The sequence below is a fragment of the Bombus vancouverensis genome, chromosome 9 (assembly GCF_051014615.1).
Source record: "Bombus vancouverensis nearcticus chromosome 9, iyBomVanc1_principal, whole genome shotgun sequence".
NCBI classification, from domain to species: Eukaryota; Metazoa; Arthropoda; class Insecta; order Hymenoptera; family Apidae; genus Bombus; species Bombus vancouverensis.
The window spans coordinates 12,202,071-12,219,993 of NC_134919.1; the positions used below are offsets into that span (position 1 = coordinate 12,202,071).

Below are 17,923 nucleotides of genomic sequence, written 5' to 3' on the forward strand. Positions count from 1 at the left end.
TATCATCTTTCCAAAAGGATATCCCTTAGATAAATTTAGATAATTTTATTTTACAGGCTGGTCCTTAAGCGATGGTACGATCGGACACAGGATGATTCAACGTGGAAGAACAAGTCGAAAATATGGAAAAAAATATCTTCATATGACTCTTCGTTTCTGAGAAAATCGAGTTTAAAGATTTATCAAGTATATTTAAACTTGATTAAGTAGCCACTAGATTGGTAAGTAAACAATCGGCAAAAGGCTATTATACCTGCGAAGATAAGTAAAAAGTGGAAAATGAAATTTGAGGTCTCGTTCTTAAGCAAGTAAAGTTTGAATATGTTTGATTAAAAACTGGTTTCAATACGACGTTTTCCTAGAAAACAAAGCATCCTGTGGAAAAAATGTTATTCTACGCTTTTGACTTATTTTCACACGTAGTTCAGCTTGTTTATTTACTCTTGCTCAGCCTGGAATCATCCGAGTTTAAATATATTTGTCAAATTTGCAAACTCGATTTTCTCGGAAACGAAGCGTCACAGGAAAATATTTTATTCTACATTTTCTCCTTACTCTTTCTCGTCTGATTGTATCGTCATTTTACAATCTTTACGAGACACTTTATATCCACCAGCTTCGACGATGAAAGATGATATTATTTTGAAACACGTCAGAAAAATCTCTGACATAAGTAGGTGACATAAGTAGTACACATAAAGTAGGTGTAAATTGAATATGGGTTTATATCTAAAAAAAAAAAAAGAACAACCTAATCCAGTCTAATGTACAAAAGTTTATTTTACAAAATACTAAGTCAAACGTTCAGATATCGTACAAAATTGAGCATCATAGGCTAGGTCGTTATCCAGTATTTATTTTTGAGCGAATGAATTCCTTATCGCCCATATCCGTAGCCTCTGCAATGAGAAAAGACAATGTATAAAATTCTCATATAAATTTAATGTTTGAAAAATAATTCGATCTAATCTCGAATAAATGAATTTTTATTGGAAATCAGTAATTGACGAATAATGAATATTTACCCGGCCTTCGCGCTCGCGAAAGATGCGCTTCCGAATGGGGAGCTGATGGAACCGGCGTGAGCAGACGAAGAACTACCGCCTCCATAGGGATAGCCTCCGTATCCACCGTATCCACCGTGTCCACCGTATCCACCGTATCCACCGTATCCACCGAATCTACCGTGTCCACCGAATCCACCGAATCCACCGAGTCCACCGAATCCACCGAGTCCACCGTAACCGAAGTGGCTGGGATCTGGATTTGCCTCTCTAACATTCCTCGATAGTGGGACGCTTGGAACATCTGGAACTAGAAATTTCACAAGAATAAAGAAATGTAGCTTAAGTTTCGACAGTGTATAGCTTGTTGTTCAAGGATTGTTAAATCGGAGGATCGTATCAGAAAATAATAATAATAATAAAAAAAAAAAAGAAACAGAAGAGAAGAGAAGAGATCGACAGGCGATAAATTGGTGAAACTTTCAGGAAGCTGGAGATCGCGGCAACCTTCGAAAGAACTAAGATCGAAAAGTAATAATTTTTTCCGTTCGAAGATCTGTTAGGCATTCACTAAACGATGAGTCACAGCGGCAAGTATATTTCAATCCCGCCGATGTGACGCGAAGCATGTTAATCATTTTACGTTCAAGACTAAACGTCTGACGAGATGCAAAACAGAAGCTATCGTACGACTATTAAACAACCGCGAAGAAAATGTAATCATTGTGCAGCTTGACTCGGACAACGTGTCCCTTATAAGAGAGATCTGAAACTATCGAAAGTACTCTTCGATCTCGTTTCATCTTCAGCTTTGATTTCTCATTCGGACATTCCTAACGATCGATCTGCTTTGACTTTGATCCCAATTTTAGCTCCCGTAAACGCTACTCCTCTAATCGCAAACTTTCCAATCATTAACTTTACAATTTTGAACAAACTGTGAGATTTCGAACGAATTACGAACTGAGCTTCTCTGTTAAGTTAACGTAGATTCTCAAGTACTACACCTTGCTCTCCAACGTCAGGGTAGCCAGGATAGTCAGAGTAGCCAGGGTATGCAGGATAAGCGAAAGTGGTAGCCAACACGACGACCAAAACGATCAGTGTAGTCTTCATGTTTCCGGATTTGTTCAGCACGAATTAACGACTTGATACTCGTCTAGCAGCTTCTTCGAGATTCGAGAGCGAAGTGACGATGAGAAAATCCACAGGGCGGTCTTTATATAGTAACCGCGAGCGTTCTGAACGTCTTGGGATGTCCCGAGTTTACGTAGAGGTACCAAACAGGTACTCTTCGCGAGGAACGAGCGAATCTCATTAGCACGGACAGGCCTCCATTGTGTGAACGCTTTGGGCACGATATAACGCGTTACCAAGAAGATGACTATCGGAACTTAACCAGACAAACGACCACAAACGCTGATCAGACGATATTTGCATCCCTACTTTTTGCTAGCAATTCGAACTCTACTATATAGTGGACATAGCGGAATCGTTTTTTACGGTCAGATGCTTTTTCTTCTGTTTTTGTTTGCTCCTCTTTCGACGCTTGTCCGATCCTTCGATCGTTTCCGCTAGGACACGCGCGTGGTCCTTGCTGTCATTTGGTGTTTCTTGTTCCGTGTCTAAAAGGAAGCGAAGGATTTAGACTCAATTTCAGGAGAATGTTATTTCATTCGATTCTGGTTGGCCAAATCCAATATGTATCGTTCGTTTTCCATTTCCTATGTTCATTCGTAGCAGAGAAAAAATAATAGATTTGGACTGGATCTTTATTTAAACGAATCTTGTTTATATTAAATATAGATATATGTTAAATATTAATATATATTTATATTATATATAATATATATATTTATTATAATATAAATATATATTAAGTATATTAAATATTAAAGATTGTTTAATATTTAAACGATCTTTATTTAAACGGCTTGTTTCGCTGTATTCTCGCTATCTATTAGGTTGTCCGAAAAGTTTTTTTCGTCTTATGAGGAAATAATAGACGTACAATGTTTTTATATTATTTTGTCGAATTACGTTCGATCCATTTTGTTCTGTTGAGATAAACACCGCGACATTTCACAGACTTGGTTTCATGTTTGTATGCGCTGTTGTAAAAAACAGGTTTGCGAAAGAAAGACACTTTTCGGACAACCTAATACTTTCATTTTCGATATGTGTCGGAGAGAACGTGGAATATCGTTCGTATCCTGTTTTATTTAAATTTACTGTGTTCAATTCGTTATCCGCAGCCTGTTATGTTAAACGTACAAGTCGACATTTTATTTGCGATCGAATTCTTGATTTGAAACGTCAACGCGTGTATTATGCATAATTTTCTGGATGGAATCTTCTTTTCGCTTTAGATGCCACGTCGTTCGAAACTTCGAGTTTAATAATATTTTTCGTACGTGTTGGAAAATTTCCTCTGGAAATTATCTTAATGATCGTAATTTCATTACGCGTAGAAAAATTTCACGCGGGTTGTGTGTTAATTAAGGCCTGCAACTACCTGGGATTCCCCGTGAGGGACATTCGTCGCCGTTGTCGTTCTTCTATCTTATCGAGCAAAATAATTTTCCATTGCCCCTAAAAATGACCATCGACTCGTTCAAGTTTTCCTAAAACCATTATATCGAAAGAATATTCAAAGATCCAACATACGCGCGATATAAATTTTACAGAACATTGACCTATGAGTGCGATTGAAACGCCAGACGAAAAATAAAAGATAGATGAAAGATGAAATACAAGATGACAATCACATGTCAATTACAATGTGAATATTCGTGGAAATTACACAAATCCGTTTGGTCAGTGGACTTTCATACGCTAAATTGCTTTGGAAGGTCGGCACTTGTGATGCTCGTTGCTCTTCAATTTGCAAGAAATTTGGAACATGCTTGCAATGAGAATGAATGGACAAAGTTTCATCGTATAATTTTTTGTTGCACGATATTGTGATGAAAAAGGGCTATTAGTATTCACCGTTGTTTACGTTCAGTTACTCATCTTCTTAGAAAACATGTACATCATAGTATTCGTAGCATGCTTAAATGTCAACCACAAAGAGCAAATGGAACTTTTTAATTTAAACAATCGTTTAATCGGTGATTTTTATATTCCCAGTTTTCGGTTCGTTCGTCTGGAATGTTTAGAAAAAAGCAATTGAAGAAGAATATAACGACATTATTTTACATATACAACCGAGGAATCGAACAGAATCATCGTAACGCGGAAGGATTTCTTCGCAATTATATATGGACAGTCACGGACAAACCTTAAATTTCAAGTTTATTCATCGATGTAGGCGGCAGAATGGTTTCTCACGTCGTTCACGTTTTAACGAAGAACGACAGGGAATTTTGAAATCGCGAGGCTAAAAGGTTTCACGATCAGGACCAGCTCCACCGTTCGATGAATCAGACGAATGTTTTTGTGTAGTGACTAATTGCCTATTACACGTATACACACATAGTACACGTGTATAATCTCAAGGTTTCGAGCAGAGCATGACGATTTCCGTGTGACCATCTAACTCGTCTATTTAGCGAACCAATTCGACCGCGATCACCGTGTCGTGTTTCCTCGCTTTTGTATTGCTGTATCGTCATTCCTGCCTTTCCTTTTTCAGCCACGTAAGATCTAACGGAATTACGCCAATAGTAAAACCGAATAGTTCGCCCATTATTTAAATATTTGAGTGTTTTGCTTCCAAAGTCTATTTGGCTTAGCTCGCTCCGCTCTCTAATGCTCTTAGCTCGTCGAGTTCGTAGAAAGATTGTAAATGGATCGAGTTATATTCCATTTGGTTCAAGTTTGCATTACGATACGGAACTTCTTCGATATTCAATGATTTCTTGAAAGCGACTTGCGCAAGTCGTTAATTGCATGCTTGAAAATTGAAAATTGCTCGTAAACTTGCAATACAGATACGGATTAATGTCTGCTGGGAAAAGTAAATCTATATAACGACGAGCTAGAGAGTCATTAAAGTAAGTTCCTAGAAGCGATTAAAGGGTGTATTCGTGATTCACGCACACGTAATGGTTGTCATCGTGTTTCTATCGATGGACAGGTCAACGTTTAATGAGCTTGCCGCGACTATTATTCGATCGTATGAAATATACAGAGTGGTTGGTAACTGGTGGTACAAGCGAAAAGGGGGTGATTCTACGCGAAAAAAGAAGTCGAAAATATAGAATAAAAATTTTTCGTTTGAGGCTTTGTTTTCGAGAAAATTGACTTTGAATCTTCGCTCGGTACGCGTGCACTTTATCGCGTCTCGTTATAACGGATCGTTGTCTCGATGGAAAAATTAAAAAAAAAAAAAATTTTATTCTATATTTTCGACTTCTTTTTTCGCGCAGAATCACCCTCTTTCCGAAAGTTGGGAACGACTTGTGGTTTTATTGAAAATTCCAGACTCGTGTTCGTTTTGAAAATAGCTTTATTTCGATGGCATCTCATGCATCGTTTACGAAAGACAATTTTCTCAGGTCGAAGCAGTTCAATGAGTAACAATGTACGGTACTGGAATAATGAATTTCTTCACTCTAAATTCGCAAGCTATCGTTAACTAATAATTTCTTATACACTTTACGAACTATACTACAAGTGTGATTACCTTCGATCGATGTTCTCTTCGATTACGGCTTCAAGGTAGTCGAACGATCATGCAAACCCTTGTCTCTCCGAATGATACGACGTAATATTGCACTAGTCCGTTCGATCACTACGAGATCGACGCTACGTTCTACGTTATTTTCTTACATACTATTCGTTTCTAATTTAAAGATACAATCTAAAGTACGATACTAATTTTAGAAGGAAAAGATATAATTTTGTAGATTATCGGTGAAGGGCTGGCATAGCTTGTTCGTCGAGCTACCATTCGATGAAATTCTCGCATTAGGAGTAACAGTGACATTGGCAGGAATAATTCGATTCGTTCGGCGGTTAAATCTGAAGAGAGTGCCCACTCGAAGAAACACGATCCTCGATCGCTTCTTCAGGGCCATGCTGGAGAATAGAAAAGTGGAGCACAGTCGAAACTCTGTCCTGTCTGCATATTAATGTCCAATGGAATATTGATCTTAACGGTATCGAGAAGCGAACGGCTCGATCATCGATCTATAGCTCCCGGTCGATTAGTCGGGGATTTACTCCTCGGATGGCGGAGGACGCCGCTTTTTCCTGCAGAAATCGGTTCGGTGAAACGCATCGTGAAGTGAAACCCGATATATCACGATATCGGATGTAATAATATTTGAACAATAACGAATAATAACATTTTACACAATGCACAATTAATAAGATCAAGCAATTATGAAACGATAATTGGGATTATCCCTTTTGTCTTAGAAATATTAAATTTTTTTAATTATTGACGTCTTACGTTTTTTTTATTAATAAAATATCATTAAAAAGTTTACCCATTAGGGGATCCACCGTAAGCAGTTGCTACCGAACTCGCGACACCACCTTTTCCAGTAGAGTAACTGTTAGCAATGGCGGTCACGGCGCCAGGGGGAGATCCTTCGGAGGATCCAGCTCGAGAAGACCCACCAGGGAAGCTGAACACCATGGGGAAGAAGTTGTTCAGGTTCGGGTAGTTTTGTCGGCGACGATTGCCCTTGAAGGGAACGAAAGGAACGGACAGTTCATCGTCGTCATCCTCGTCTTCTTCCTCGTCATCGTCCACAACGACGACAGGGGTCTTCTTGTTCTTTTTTCCATGCTGAGCCTTCGGACGGTTCGGGACCACTTCTGTGCTCTTGTAGACCGGCTCTGCGGCTGGAGTTACCGGGGCCGCCTCGGTGGTGAACGCGGGAATCGATTCCGGTTGCTCCTGCAGCAAGCAATGTTTATGGAAATTCAGAATTTTCTCATTTCTTACTCTTCCTTAGACAGCTCTGTTGGATATCCTCTCTGTCAAGAAATATAAAAATTCTTTTTCATTCTTTTATCAGGGGGTACTGTTACTTTCAGATCATCGAAGATATTTTTCTGAATAATTTGATGATTTTTCTGATAATTAATAAGTATATAACAGTGGAAATCGGTTTATCCCTTCTTTTTCTACGCGTAGAAAATAGAACCACACGGAAACGCATTCGTTGACGGGAGTATTTCCGCGATTAAACGAAAGATTTTGTTTTATCGAAACAGGATATCTTGTTTAAAAGAATTTAATAAGATGGCGAACTTATCAAGAGAGAAAAAAAAGATTTTATTAAGAATTTACTATCCGTGTATATTTAACGATTCCATGTTTAATATTTAACGCAAGTAGTTACTGAAGTGAAATACCCTAACTTCTCACCATCCGCATATTAACTTTAAGGCCGGTTTCACACAGAGATACGCGTATCGTAATACATACACGTATCGCGATACGTGTATTGCCAGCTGCGTACCATGCGAATGTCGCCATTTGTATTAATGTTTCGTCTGTCGTCTTCCTACGTAAGAAAAATATCCTTGCCAGGATACACGAAACGAGTATCGCGATATCCGTGCGAAGTTGATTTAATTGTTCCAATTATAGCAAATTCCGAATCTATGAAACAGTCATAGTACCTGGGCAGGCAGAGCAGCATGCTGTTTATGATGTTGCTGCTCGTCCTCCTGCTGGTGCTGGTCCCCTTGAGGATGATTTACCTCATCCTGCGAAACATTTCCTTCCTGTGGACGATGCTCCTCAGGCTGATACACTTCTTCCTGTTGTACTTGAGTTTGTTCGTCGTCGCTATAAGAATCAGCAGCCTCAGGCGCTGCTTGAGCCTCAGCGCTCGACACTTCCGATTCCTCGATCGGTTCCGGGCCGTTCTTCAAATGCGGCGGCTGCATGCCAGTGAAAAATGCCTCGCCGCTCACGGCGTTTCCTTGGGCGAACACACCAGTCGCCTGGCCACCGTGACTCGAACGTCGCACGGGTCTGTAGTATCCGGTGAACATCATCGCTCTATGGGGATATGGATGCGCGGCTGTCCTCTTCTCTCGCAGGAAAACTATGGGGTTCCCGTAAGGATCTAACATCACTGAAACTTTAGGAAAAGAACGGATGAAGCTTGGGCGGTGGAAATGGAGAGAATTTTGCTTTGGGAAACGCAATGGAAGAAGCTTCTTCCTATCGTAACGAAAGGGCGAATTTAATGTTTCGTCCGAAGATTCATAGTCATCGTGAGCCCCAGAAGCACTGTAGAGGACGTTCGAAATCAGATAGTGAGAATGGGGAGATTTAGCTTTGTAAAAAGAAACGGAGGAAACTTTTTGCTACTGTGATTAAACAGCGAATTCTGTATTTCGTAATTGATGGGCGACGCGTATCCTTCTGGTAGGAAATATAGGAGGACTGTTTCAATTCACAGTCTCAAAGTATCGTTCGGAGAACTTTTGCAGAAGATGGTTTGTGACACGATGAAAGACCAATTTAGCTCTTGAAGAAAAGACTATGGTCGTTTTACTTACCAGGTTCAGCAGGAATAGCCCTGGACTCCGTTACCGCGATCGTCGTCGCCACGACGAGGAGGACGAAGCTGATCCACTGCGCCATCCTCGGGAACCAAATCGTATCGGCACGAACTTAGAACAGACGCGAGATCTCCAGCAACGATGGTCAGGATTTCGTTGGAACACCACAAGCTGGCAAGCACTGTGCACCTGTCTGGTGGACGGGGGTCTAGCTGGTTCGCGAACTTTTTGCACGATGCTGGCTATTCTCGAATCCGCAATTGCTTTTATACCAAGAGCTATGATCACGCGGGGGATGGGATGGGCAAACGACGACGCGGGCCATGGGATGGATCGGTCGGATCCATGCACGAGAACGGGGATACGGGACCCTCTGCAGCCCCCACCATCGATCGTCAGGTGGTTGCCTCGTACCCAACAGGATCGTCGTAACGCAAACGTGCGCATCGTTCAACGATACGTGATCGTCATCCGAGATCGGTTTCGAACTTGAATCGAACGCATTAATTGTGATCTCTGCAGATCTCTGCTTGAATTCGTCTGATCAAGTTACACAACTGTTACTGCTGTCGATAAGAGATACGTTGGTAAGCTTTGCGACTCTTTGGCTGCAAAGTGAAACGACAGAGGATGCATCTCTCACGATCGATGGAAATATCGATAGAAGGAGCACGGAACTCCGAAAGGATGCGATATGATTTTGAATTTGAACCCAAAGGTTGAAAGATAGGACGTAACTTTACAAAGATCCCTCTTTGAAGAAAGTAGCATGAGATTATCAATGAGATCACTGATCGATGGACGATATAGGAGACTTGGCGGTGTTTCTTTCACGATGACTACTTTTTCCAGGACTCGGTTCTCGTGACTCAAGCAGATCAGAACCCGATAAAAGGATCTAACGACGGAATAACGCGAGGTTCATACATTTTCAATCGTTCTATAAATACGCGCGATCCAAGGAACGAGCCAGGGCGATGCTTTCCGCTGATTCTTTAGCCGTGGCCGTACCTTCACGGGAATTCGCGTTTCCAGAATTTCCATTCCCTTCCCTCGATCGTCTTCGCCGTTTTTTTCTTTTTTTTTTTTATTCCGCGACCCCCTTCTTCCACGAACGACGCCCTCGAGACATTTCATCCTGGACTCGTTAATCCTTTCGGACGTTCGACGAAGATTCGAGATCGATATTATTGCGCCGCGCCTGTAGCAGAGAAGATAAACGAGCAGACCACGTTCACCCATTACTTTTTCGTGCATCAAATTAATATACGTCGTATCTCGGATACATCTCAGTCACGCGTTAACCACGCACGAGGACAGATTATTTTCGAGCGATCGTCCGGCTATTTTGGTCGATCGAAGGTTACGGAAGCTGATTGCAACGGATCCGGCGTCACCCGGTACGGTTAATGACGTCTGTTTTGACGTAACCTTTTAATATTAATATTATGTCAGTCATACTCGGTGGAATAGTGGCGGGTAGGGGTATGACTTGGTCAGAGGCGACGATAATTCTCGGGGATGATCAAAAGTCCGTAAGAGTCCAATGGCGGTGGCCGCGACGCTCGTGCTCTGAATTTCAAGCGAATTCAGACAGATCCGCCTTCACGTGTCACTGTCCCTTCCTCCACCGTGGCTCCCTTCTCTCTTTCTCTTTTTAGCCGTTCTCCGTTCGGCATCGAACCGCCGCGAAGAGCAACGGAATTACGATCGACTCCGCTAGTCTTCTGCAGAAGCCCTCCAGCCTCGTTCGAGACCCCTTTTAACAGTATTTCTCCTCCGTTCGGGGTACATTATTCATCCCGCGCCTCTTCGTTCCTGTTTTTCCTCTCCTGCGAGACACGATACTCGCCCCGGTTTGCCGGTCCAAGCTATTGTTTCTTTACTGGATGATCTTTCCGTTGGATTCTACGCAGCCTGAACGATCGACGCGCCTATGAATCGTCGTAGCAGAGCACCGTCAACGAGGCTAATTTCCGTTTTGGCAGCGAATTGGTCGATCGATCGATCGTCCCGTCGGTGTACCGCTATTAGGCGGTCGATACTTCACCGTGTTTTACCATTTCATGAATCAACCTCCAAACGCACCGTTTTCCAAGTCACGCATATCGTATTTTCGAGCGTGACCAGGCGACGCAAAGCGGCACGTCCACTTCTGATAGAAAGAACGACCGTTCCGCACGGATGCAGCTGGATTCGCGATGCTTGACAAAAATTTACATTTCGTCGGTTGCTCTTAAACTCGCCATTTTTTTCTTTCTTTCTTTTCTTTTTTTTTTTGCCCTTTTTTGTTGGCCGAGCCTGGCCGTTTCTCACGGACTCGCATCAACATGAGTTTCTTCCTCGAGAGAAACGAATCTTTTTCTTTTCGCTTGCTTCGGATGGTTTTGTGATCCATAAACTCTTCGATGGTTTTTCCTTCGATGGAAAGGTATAACGTCGAGTTATCATGGACCAAGTGAACGTTTAATAACATTCGCTATGGTAAGCGGCCACGTTGGACAGCTCTCATAGTCATCTCATGGTCTTGTTCGACTATTTCGAGGATAAGGATCTTAGTTCGTTGACCTCGTAAAACGATCCTATTTCACGAATCGTCTTCCTCGACTTGGTCGCAGAAATCAGAACACTGTTCCGCGTTAAAATTCACGGCGCACGCTCATTCGCCAGACCTATTGTTACCTAGATACAAACGTGATTGAGCAGAATGGTCACGTGTGTCTGTCGATCCATTTCTGGCTAGCAACAATAAAATCTTTTCCTGTAATCTGCCAACTAATTATCGAGCTTCGGTAATCTGTCGTGTCGAAACGAGGTTGAAATTGCACATCGAAATTTCAATGCAGGATTAAATTAAATCCGTTACTTTATTTATCATTTAGTTTCTCTCTAAATCTAACAAGCAGAAGATATTCACGCGTGACATTTACACCGTTTGCCATTTTAGTTACGCGATTATAAAATCGAAACTGTACCTTCTCATGGAAAAATCGTTCAAAAGGTATGAACATTTTATCGATCTTCCTTCCAGTTAAATAAGAAACATTCGATCAACTCTGGGAGTTCGCTTACGACCACAATTTTATGAGACAGTCGGACAACATAGTAAAGTATGGCTGGCGTTTCAAGGTTGGTCTTTTAAATCGGCAAATAGGACTATCGATGTTCGTCGTATCAACGAGGATTCCTATCGGCGAGAGTATCGAGCAGAACTTGTAAACAATCGTCGAATCGTGGTACGTCATCCGGTTGCGAGGACCTGCTCGCGAGTAAATCGCATGTAAACCGATGATGCAAGTCCCATAATAATGAAATTCAACGTCCGTCCGTCCATCCGTCCGTTTACTGCGTCAGTCTTTAGAGCCATTCGTCTTCAGGAATCTCTTTGTTTCGCTGTTTCCCATTGTTTTCCATCGTTTTCCGCGTGTACCTTAACCAGTTAGCTGTTTTTGACGAGTATACTCGTCGCGAGGAAGTGGCAATATCTCGTGTTACGACAAGCTCTGTCGGTAATAAAATAAAAAAATAAAACAGTCATTTCGTTACAACTTCATTCTCTATTATAGCAGCCACACGTGCTCTGTGTTTGACGAGTATACTCGTCATCGCTTACTTTTTCGACACATTTTAGCTACACACTTTTTAAAGAGGTCGCAACGGCTAACTGTTTAACTGCGCCGTATCTCGCCGATGACCGAGTCTAGGGTCACGAACGTATGTCCGTTTCTCTTATCGAAGAACGATTGCTCTTGGGGAAAAACATGCGAGTGCCATAAATTAAACCTAAATTTCAATGCTAACGGATAATTATAATGTAAATAGATTCATTTCCATTTTCATGATAACGATGTAGTACGGTACTGTTTAAAAGTCATTTGCGATAGTGATCTTATAATAATTCCGAATGATTCTCGAGCGGAACCGGACGATACCGTTTTGCGTTCGGCTAATTAACAATTGGCCTCGATTTGGGTCAGAATGGTAATGAGCGTGGCGGAAGGTTCAGACGTAAGCCCGCAATATGAATATTCGGTTATTGGTATCAAAGATGACTAAGCAGAAAAATTGGCAATGGCAGGAAGTTTGCAGGCATTAAAATCGATAGGAAGGACGACTTATTATTAGAACATTGTATGGATACTATAGTTGCATAAATCGAATGGTCAATCACGCAAACTCTTGCCATCCATCGATGTCTTTGGTCAATATATAGTATTCTTAAGACATTCTCTTGCGCATCTCTTGTGGTAGTATTATATCTTATTCTTTATCTTTCTGTCGTTTGCCCTTTTTGTATACTAAGTGTATTCCTTTTCTTTCTTTTAAATATATATATATATACGTACAAAAGAAAAAAAAAAAGGAATACTATTTCTTATTCTCTGAATTAATATTTTGTTTCAATTTACGCCATAAAAGTAAGCGAACAGATAAATATTCATATTTGATGAATCGCCGTTTGTCTAATAAATGATATATATACGATGGTTACCATTTTAACAAGGTTATCCGAAGAGTTTCCCTGTAATCTCCGCCGTACGTAGTTTCCCGAACCTATCTACTTGTTACTCCCCTTGAAAGTTTAATGACATACCTTTTATTTGAAAATGTACAGTTAAATACATCATGTTCTAATTCTATAAAGGCTATAATCCTAAAATCTATTTTAGCGAGGGAAAAGTTACCTGTGAATCTTCCATCCATTGTACCATATTTATTCGTTCATCCTCAGTAATATTTCAACGGAGAATTTTATGACAAATCGTCCGTCTTAAAACGAAGATGACGAATAGAACATTAAAACACGTCATGTCCTAACCCCATGAATCCTATCTCCACCCGAAACTCTTCCAACATACCTAATCCTTTTTCACAAAATATCATGCTAACTCGTCCTCGGAGACGAATAATGCATAAAGGGAACCCAGACGGCATTCGTATGAAGCTCTCAAGAAGATGATGAAAACTGAATATAAAACTTCCACCCTGCGTCAAACGGAGAAAAGAAAGGAGAAAGAAAAGATGGAAACAGAAGGGAAAAAAAGGGGGAAAGGAGAACGGAAAGAAACGTATGCATCGACGTCGGTATCTCTCCAATTTATCCAATTCGTCAATCGCTTCGCGACTGAACAACGATTCTTAATCGAGTATGCCAACCGTCGTTCACTTATTTGTCGCAAAATGATCGAGCCAGACGATGGCTCTCTCGGTTCTCAGGACGCGCAGCCTGTTTGTGGCTCCTGTTTTCGTGAACAGCCAGCACGCACGGAATCAAGATGAACCGACGTACAGACGTTACACGTGCTGCGCAGTGGCATACTGAATCGAACACGTCTGTCTGCTCACGTGCGACAACTGTCGAAACGTGAGACAATCGTATCGTTTCTGCGGTGGGTTCGCTTCGCTCCGTTCGATTATCGCGGTGAAGAACGACGCGCAAAGACGTACGGCGGCAGTAAAAATTGTGAATCGTTGTTCTCGTTGCATACGACGCGATGAACACGCGATCGAAACCTGCAAACCGATCGCATGGAATGGACAGCGGCGTGGAAAAAGGAGCCGACGGAAGGTTCCAAGTTTGGTATCGTTCATGAGACGAAGACCAGAGACAGAGACGAGTGAGGTAGGATGCTAGAATTTGTTCTCGTTTCAGTCGGCGAACATCCATTACTTTGGAAATTTATTATTCTTATTTATCGTTTATTTATTTATTTATCTCGTGCACGAGAATAAAAACAAATATAAAGAGTATAAAAAAAAATGTAAGATGTATAAAGCAAGGAATAGAATAGAAAATAAAGAGAATAGAATAGAAGCAGTATCTAACGTTTTAACATTTTTCATGATCCTTTTCAAATATCGAAACTCGAGACAAAGGTGGAGACAAGTTCCTAAGCTCGAAGTGATCCAAAAGATCCGAGTTCCAAGGATAGGAAAGGGAAGAAAAGAAGAAAAGTATCGAATCATCGACAAATCCGATTTCTGTTCGCAGAAACGGCACGCCTCGAGCGCGCGATCAGTTTCCGGGAAGAAATTAGAGGGTCGCTTGCCACGGGAGGCACGTACAAGCGTCCTAGCTCTTTTTTTGATTTTCTAATTCACGCCTGGATCCGGTGGATGATCTACGATTCAATAGAAATCCCCCCGAACGAGACAGTGAGGCACGTGGATAGCAATGTTTAATTCAAGATCGTTTCTCGGAATGATTCCGGTCGCGCAAATAATTTTACACCTCACGGCTGCGCTCGACGGATGCAGCTATTGCCATAAAAATGGCCAACTCGCGCAAAAAACGCAACGCGACGGAAATATTTTGCCAGTCGGTTGCTCGTTCTACGTCGATTTGACATGTACACTTCGCGCTCGCAACTTCCGCTGCGAGCCTTTTTCCTTTTCAACCCCGTCCCCTTTACACTTTTCCACGCGTGTTCCTGTTTTCCCTTTGTCGAACCGTTTACACGAAAGGACGATGACTCTCGATAGATCCGCGTGCGCGTGTAGCAATTCCTATTTGAACACGAATCACGAAGAGCGAACAGGTAAGCTCAGAACGACGGGTTGAAGGACCGTGTTACATCTCGCCAAGTGGATTGCGTTCATTTTACAAATTTCCAGAATAAAACAGCTGCGACAGGTGTTTTGCTATCGTATCACTAGCGCAATGCGTATCGTGAACTAGACGCGGATCCTGTTCGCTGGCGCGGATGCGATCCTCCGCTGAATGAACAACGAGCGGTGAGCGAAGAGCGAGTAAGCCAACAGGCTTGCTTGGCTCTTCCATCCAAAGGACGATCGTCTTCGAGTTCTAATTCTCGTAAGGGACGAGCTATTTGTGGTTGTCCATTCCCCATCTTCGCTTCTAATTATAGTAGAACTACGCCTCTTGAAATGTTACCACCTGTTTAACCGATCTGCTGCTGATTCCACTTATTTAAACGAATGCTAACGAAGAATGATAAACAGCAGGAAGAATCGTGCCTCTTAACAGTGAAGTCGATTAACTGCCTTTTCTCACGATTTGTCAATTTTAGCAATTTCACATAAAGATGTCGTAGGAAAAGTACATCTAATTGGATCATGAAATTGTGCATCTCGTGAGAAATTTTTTAATATATCGACGATAAATCAATACACGAAATACCAGCATCGATTTGCAAACTTGCTATCCAGTTTTATTTTTCAAAAACCAAATTTGCTTCATCGACTATCACGCGAAGTTATACGAACGGTTTGTCTTTCGGCGAGTTCGAATAAATAGACAGGCTTGTTAACGACATATAACATTATCAACAAATATTTACCGCAAAGCTTTCTTATCGCGATCTATTGAGAGAATCAAGAACGTTCGTTTCAAGAAGAAACTTTACGATATGATCGTACTTCGCAACTTTTCGTACAAGCTGGTATGAAAAGATGAATAATCAAACTTCCCCCACATTACCCCTCCCTTTGTACGCCACTGATCTTTCTGATCAGCAGTCAGAGGATCGACGGGCCGGGTAGGCCGGTTGGAATTTACCGTCCAGTCTTTCCAGGGAAGACATAAAATAGTCGCAGGTGTATAGTCAGCCGACATAAACGCCCACGAGTATTCGCAACGACGACTACGGATTCTGCATCCCGATGCGAAACGAGATCTGTCCCGGTTGCACCTGTTCGTTCTCCGTCACACGTTGATATTGTACAACGCGGATCGATCAGGGGAATCGGTTCATGGGACGCAAACGATACTTCCGTGCTCTGATAGCACGCGAAACGTTAAAATTGCTTGTGAAACTATCACTCTTGACGATAAGTTTTCGATCAAACGCAACAGTACGAAGCTAATCAAAAATACGATACTACATTTTCTATAAAATATATACTATAATATCTACAATAATCGATAGATGAAATTTACGTCCGATGGTTCGATACTATCGAGTTTGGTTGAAAATCTTTTGCTAGGAGAATGCAATATTATCTGTATTTTGGAGATTAGGGGCTGGTTTGGTATCGGAACTAGCATTTGTAATTTTTATTTTATTTTATTTCACTTAGAATAGCTCATTTTTTGGAATTTGAATGATATATTTTCCGCTTGTACCTTTTCATATTAGTTTCTTTGACGCAGGTTCTACGCGTACTTTAGTAATCTGTAGTTTCAGCGTTAAAGTCGATCTTCATGTTACAATTGCACGCTTTTTGACGCTGAGAATGATCTACTTAAAGATCGAATGTACAGCGATTTTACGATATCTACGATGCCAACGTGGTTAATAATGTTATGTATTCAGTTTCTAGGACGAGGTGCTTGTTTACGAGCTTCCTGGAGGCGCCAGCCAGGCGATCATTTGAATATGAGGTATTAAATCAATGTCCACTGGGACATTGATAACAGCAGCGATGTCAAATCAAAAGTATGACGAACACTTAGTTACGTCAGCGTAGCTACAAGTCCAGCCACGGATTCGCCATAAGATATATAGTGCTAGGCGTGCATAACGCGTGGAATACGAGATTCTTCCCTTGCATGAGTAAAATTTCTTATTCGACGACGCCGTCGGTCTCGTTGTTCTTCGCGAATTACCAAGCGGACCTCCGTTGATTTTTGGCATCGGTCAAGATTTCAGAGACTTTTTATTATTTCGATACTAACGCGAAAAGACAATCTTCTTTCTTCATCGTAAGAAACTTTAATCCTCTCTACATTGTTTAAAGAAGCTCAAAGCATACGAATAATGGTAGATTCTCTTTCTTGTTTCCTTAGAAATTCAATAGCAAATGGCGCCTGCCTCGTATCTTTCGCAACAGAAAAATCGAGTATCTCCATGGCGAATTCAACGACACGATAAAAGGGTTAAGGGTTAGAAGAAAGAATCGTGAAAGCGAACATCGGCTCGAATATTCCATGATTTCACGCGAAAAAGTAAGGGGAAAGACGAAAAAAAAAAAAAGAGAAAAGAGGAAGAAAGAAGAATAAAGAAGATATCCGACGGAGAGTCGCTTAAGATTTTGGACGTGCGTGTCACGTGCCACGGGCCGCGTCACGTGACTCGCGGCGCGGTAGATCCGCGCGGTGCATCATTGCATGAAGATCGCGATGGCGGCTGCCTTTTGAGCACGGCCTGCCATATTTCAGTCCCAGCCGATTTTTCCAGCTCGCGGGACGTACACAGAATGCTTGACAATTCGCCGCAACGTATCAGCGGACGTATTGCGAACGTGGCATCGCGCGGTAGGGTGCATTCGAAACGACGCGACGCGTCCAACGATTCGAAAGTTTAAACGACACCGCACCGCCACCTTTCAGCTCGCACGTCAAGGAAACCGCTCTGTCCGTGCGACTTTCGCTTTGCACCTCGATCTTTCCAATCGAGGGCGCTCGTAATTGATCGCATTCACCGATCTTGAAACTTTCCGTACTAGATTTACGCTTGGCAAAAATCGTGACACAGAAA

At 41.8% G+C, this 17,923-nt stretch overlaps 2 protein-coding genes across 2 annotated transcripts; both read right to left on the reverse strand.

Annotated features, from left to right (window-relative positions):
• Positions 1-755: 755 nt before the first annotated feature.
• LOC117163671 (uncharacterized) lies at positions 756-2,205 on the reverse strand. The gene is made up of 3 exons (XM_033346185.2): positions 2,012-2,205; positions 1,026-1,314; positions 756-899 (listed from the first exon to the last, which is right to left on the reverse strand). Exons 1-3 carry the CDS (start codon positions 2,118-2,120, stop codon positions 878-880), a joined length of 420 nt encoding a protein of 139 aa, XP_033202076.2. The 5' UTR covers positions 2,121-2,205; the 3' UTR covers positions 756-877.
• A 3,234-nt stretch (positions 2,206-5,439) lies between these two features.
• On the reverse strand, positions 5,440-8,708 carry LOC117163663 (uncharacterized). The gene is made up of 4 exons (XM_033346175.2): positions 8,481-8,708; positions 7,590-8,056; positions 6,443-6,858; positions 5,440-6,203 (listed from the first exon to the last, which is right to left on the reverse strand). The coding sequence occupies exons 1-4, from the start codon at positions 8,563-8,565 to the stop codon at positions 6,170-6,172; spliced, it is 1,002 nt and encodes a 333-aa protein (XP_033202066.2). The 5' UTR covers positions 8,566-8,708; the 3' UTR covers positions 5,440-6,169.
• Between the last annotated feature and the right edge of the window lie 9,215 nt (positions 8,709-17,923).

Bases quoted from the DNA above. Each gene is read 5' to 3' on its own strand.
- LOC117163671 (XM_033346185.2), bottom strand. From the start codon at position 2,120: ATGAAGACTACACTGATCGTTTTGGTCGTCGTGTTGGCTACCACTTTC. The intron at 1,315-2,011 runs GTGTAGTACTTG...TGAAATTTCTAG, and splicing joins CCCTGACGTTGGAGAGCAAG to TTCCAGATGTTCCAAGCGTC. The intron at 900-1,025 runs GTAAATATTCAT...TTCTCATTGCAG, and splicing joins TTCGCGAGCGCGAAGGCCGG to AGGCTACGGATATGGGCGAT.
- LOC117163663 (XM_033346175.2), bottom strand. From the start codon at position 8,565: ATGGCGCAGTGGATCAGCTTCGTCCTCCTCGTCGTGGCGACGACGATC. The intron at 6,859-7,589 runs GTACTATGACTG...TGCTTGCTGCAG, and splicing joins ATGCTGCTCTGCCTGCCCAG to GAGCAACCGGAATCGATTCC. The intron at 6,204-6,442 runs GTAAACTTTTTA...CGATTTCTGCAG, and splicing joins TACGGTGGATCCCCTAATGG to GAAAAAGCGGCGTCCTCCGC.